The sequence below is a fragment of the Poromitra crassiceps genome, assembly GCF_964638095.1.
Source record: "Poromitra crassiceps genome assembly, chromosome: 4".
In the NCBI taxonomy this organism is placed as follows: Eukaryota; Metazoa; Chordata; class Actinopteri; order Beryciformes; family Melamphaidae; genus Poromitra; species Poromitra crassiceps.
In genome coordinates this window covers 43214255-43216791 of record NC_139626.1, presented here as the reverse complement: position 1 = coordinate 43216791, position 2537 = coordinate 43214255, and the positions used below count along the sequence as shown (strand labels likewise).

The following is a 2537-nucleotide window of genomic DNA, read 5'->3' as shown; positions in this document are numbered from 1 at the left end:
GGTGGGCGTGCGGGCCAACGTCCTCACCTCGCGCTACTTCATGGAGCCCTGCGGCGCCAACAAGTCCCGCCTCACACACATCTCCCGCACCGACTGCAGGTGAGTCCCGCCTCACACACACATCTCCCGCACCGACTGCAGGTGAGGCTCCGCCTTTTGCCTGTGAGTTTGGTAATGGACGGAGGATGACTTGGTGCATTTGCTAATGGTCTGTCTCTCCCTTCTTATCCAGGGGTCGTTTCCCAGAGTGGTACAATAAGCTGTATGGACACCTGTGCGCCGCTGAGGTGGCGCGGATACGCGACTCGTTCACCGTGCCCATGGACAAGTAAGAGCCGGGTGTGCAACTTTGGCATCAAAGGACCCAGAGACTCTTGGACCACACGTTGGATCCCACTGAGGACTGATCCTAACTCGACCCATTCTGACACACTCTTATATGGGATCATTCTGACAGACTCTTATATGGGATCCAGAACCTCTCTGTATACTAAGTTAAAGGAACAAAGCCTGGATCTTGGACTGAAGGAATTCTTCTTTTTCTTTGCTCTGATTGTGTCACAATAGAGGGACTACTCAGCTCCTTAACAAGTTTATGATCAGAGGACTTCTGTCATGGAAACAATTATCTGGGCCAAAGGATATGACATCACTGATACAGGATGTGAGGTTTAAACCATATCCAAAGGGTGCTATTGCTTCTGAGAAGCAAGGGGATTCAGTGTGTGTGTGTGTGCGTGTATGGCTGTGTGCAGGTGTGTGTGTGTGTGTGCAGGTGTGTGTGTGTGTGTGTGTTTGTGTGTGTGCATACACACTCAGAGCAACAAACGGTTGATAATTATATATTCCTTGCACTGGTTCCCAGCTGCAGTATAACGTGTACATACAGTATTCCCAGACTGTTCACAGTCATGTTTGGCGTGTCTGTCTCGTCTCTTGTTCTGTTACAGCGAGCGAAGCATAGGAGGACTAATACAAAGACAATATGATGGATGGGAGGAATGAGAGAAAGACCCGATGGGGTCGATTGACGAGTCCACGGGTGAAGAGAGATGCGAATGTGCAGTCTGAGATGCAGACAATAGGCAGGATGTTGGGCGATGACAGGTGATTGGGTGGAGGCAGGCAGGGGCAGATCACCCGATTGGTGGCCGGCTCACCAATAGGAGATGTGACGACGAAACAATGGGCCTCATTCAGCATACAAACACTCCCCTATGAACTACATTTCCATTAAAAGTCAGCATTCTGTTATTGATCATTGATGCACGCATTGAAGCTACGCTGTTAAAATTAGGTTATAAAGTGGGGGGTGTCCAAAATGGCGAAATTTCTAGTAACAAAACGGTTTGCAAAAGCCACTTTGAAGAGCAACGGCAAGAAAACCATACGAAATTGTTTGTGATTGAGGCCCTTTGTCCCAGAAAGGAACTGTTGCGTACCTTTAGACGAGAGGATCACCCCGATAAGCTCAAATGTAAGACCAATAGATCTGATGGACCAAATTTGGCAGAAGTCACCAAATCTTGTCAATAGCACAGTCTTTGATAGTTAATAGTTTATAGGTCGAACATCACATAATAACCCCCCCCCCCCCCCCCCCCCCCCCACACACACACACACACACACACACACATAATTGTATACATGAGAGCAGAAAAAAGCACAGTTCTAATACAACTTGCAACAGAAACCTCTGGCTAGTCCTACAAGAGAGAGCATGAGAAGTTAAGAGCAAAGATGGTCCTTTTATAAAGGGGGGGATTTTACAGGTTTTACTGTAAAGAAGAGGCAGCGAGGGCGGAGCGAATGTTGGCGCCATCCAAAAGAAGGAAAAATATATGATCTCTGTGTGTCCTCTGTACTGTCTCGTCAGTGTTTAAATGAAGTAAGCGATTGAATAGGTCCTCATAACTCACTTTGACCTACGTGCATAGACGACTCACATTTAAATCTGAGGCCTCGCATTGACTGGTATGATTAATTCACTAAAGCCATTGTTCATATCATACTGTAAGTGTTTGTACCTTAACTGTGTCTCTGCCAAATACGAATAACGCATGACAATGACAGTTAATTTAAAAAAAAAACAAATATATTTATACCTCAGATATATGTTTGTTTTGTATCATACCATCTTATTTTATTGTAAATGTTAAGCTTTATGTTACAGAAATGAACAAATGTTTTATCTTTTTTATTAATATTATTTCTGTACAGGTTAATCACAGTGCACTATTAAATGTATTAAAACAATAATTGTTTTGTCCTCTCAGAGTTGTGTGGTAAACTGGGTTTGTGGGGTGAAGTAGAATCAACCCAGTTGCCAGAATAAAACATTGGTATTTTACGTGTCTGCAAACCAGCGATAAGTAGAATATCAACAACGTAAGTTTGAAACAAAATACGTTCCTAAAACGTGCCGAGTCAAGACGCCGAGGGTCAGCCGAGCAAGTCAACATCTTGGTTGGGTTTAGGAAGCTAAACAACTTGGTTATGGGTTGGTTTGGTTCGTTAAGCACCGCCCAATTCAAATC

General features: G+C 44.5%; 1 protein-coding gene across 2 annotated transcripts in view; it reads left to right on the top strand.

The window, feature by feature from the left end:
* Positions 1–2249, top strand: part of dlc1 (DLC1 Rho GTPase activating protein) — a 23581-nt gene extending 21332 nt beyond the window's left edge. The window contains exons 10-11 of one of the 2 annotated variants that reach the window (XM_083636142.1): positions 1–99; positions 233–2249. The exon at positions 1–99 is cut by the window's left edge and continues 75 nt beyond it. In XM_083636142.1, the coding sequence (XP_083492268.1) occupies positions 1–99; positions 233–332 (199 nt within the window). In that variant the 3' untranslated portion in view covers positions 333–2249. Of the gene's footprint in view, positions 142–232 lie in introns of both variants that reach the window. The other variant, XM_083636143.1, reaches the window with a different exon arrangement.
* Positions 2250–2537: the final 288 nt, after the last annotated feature.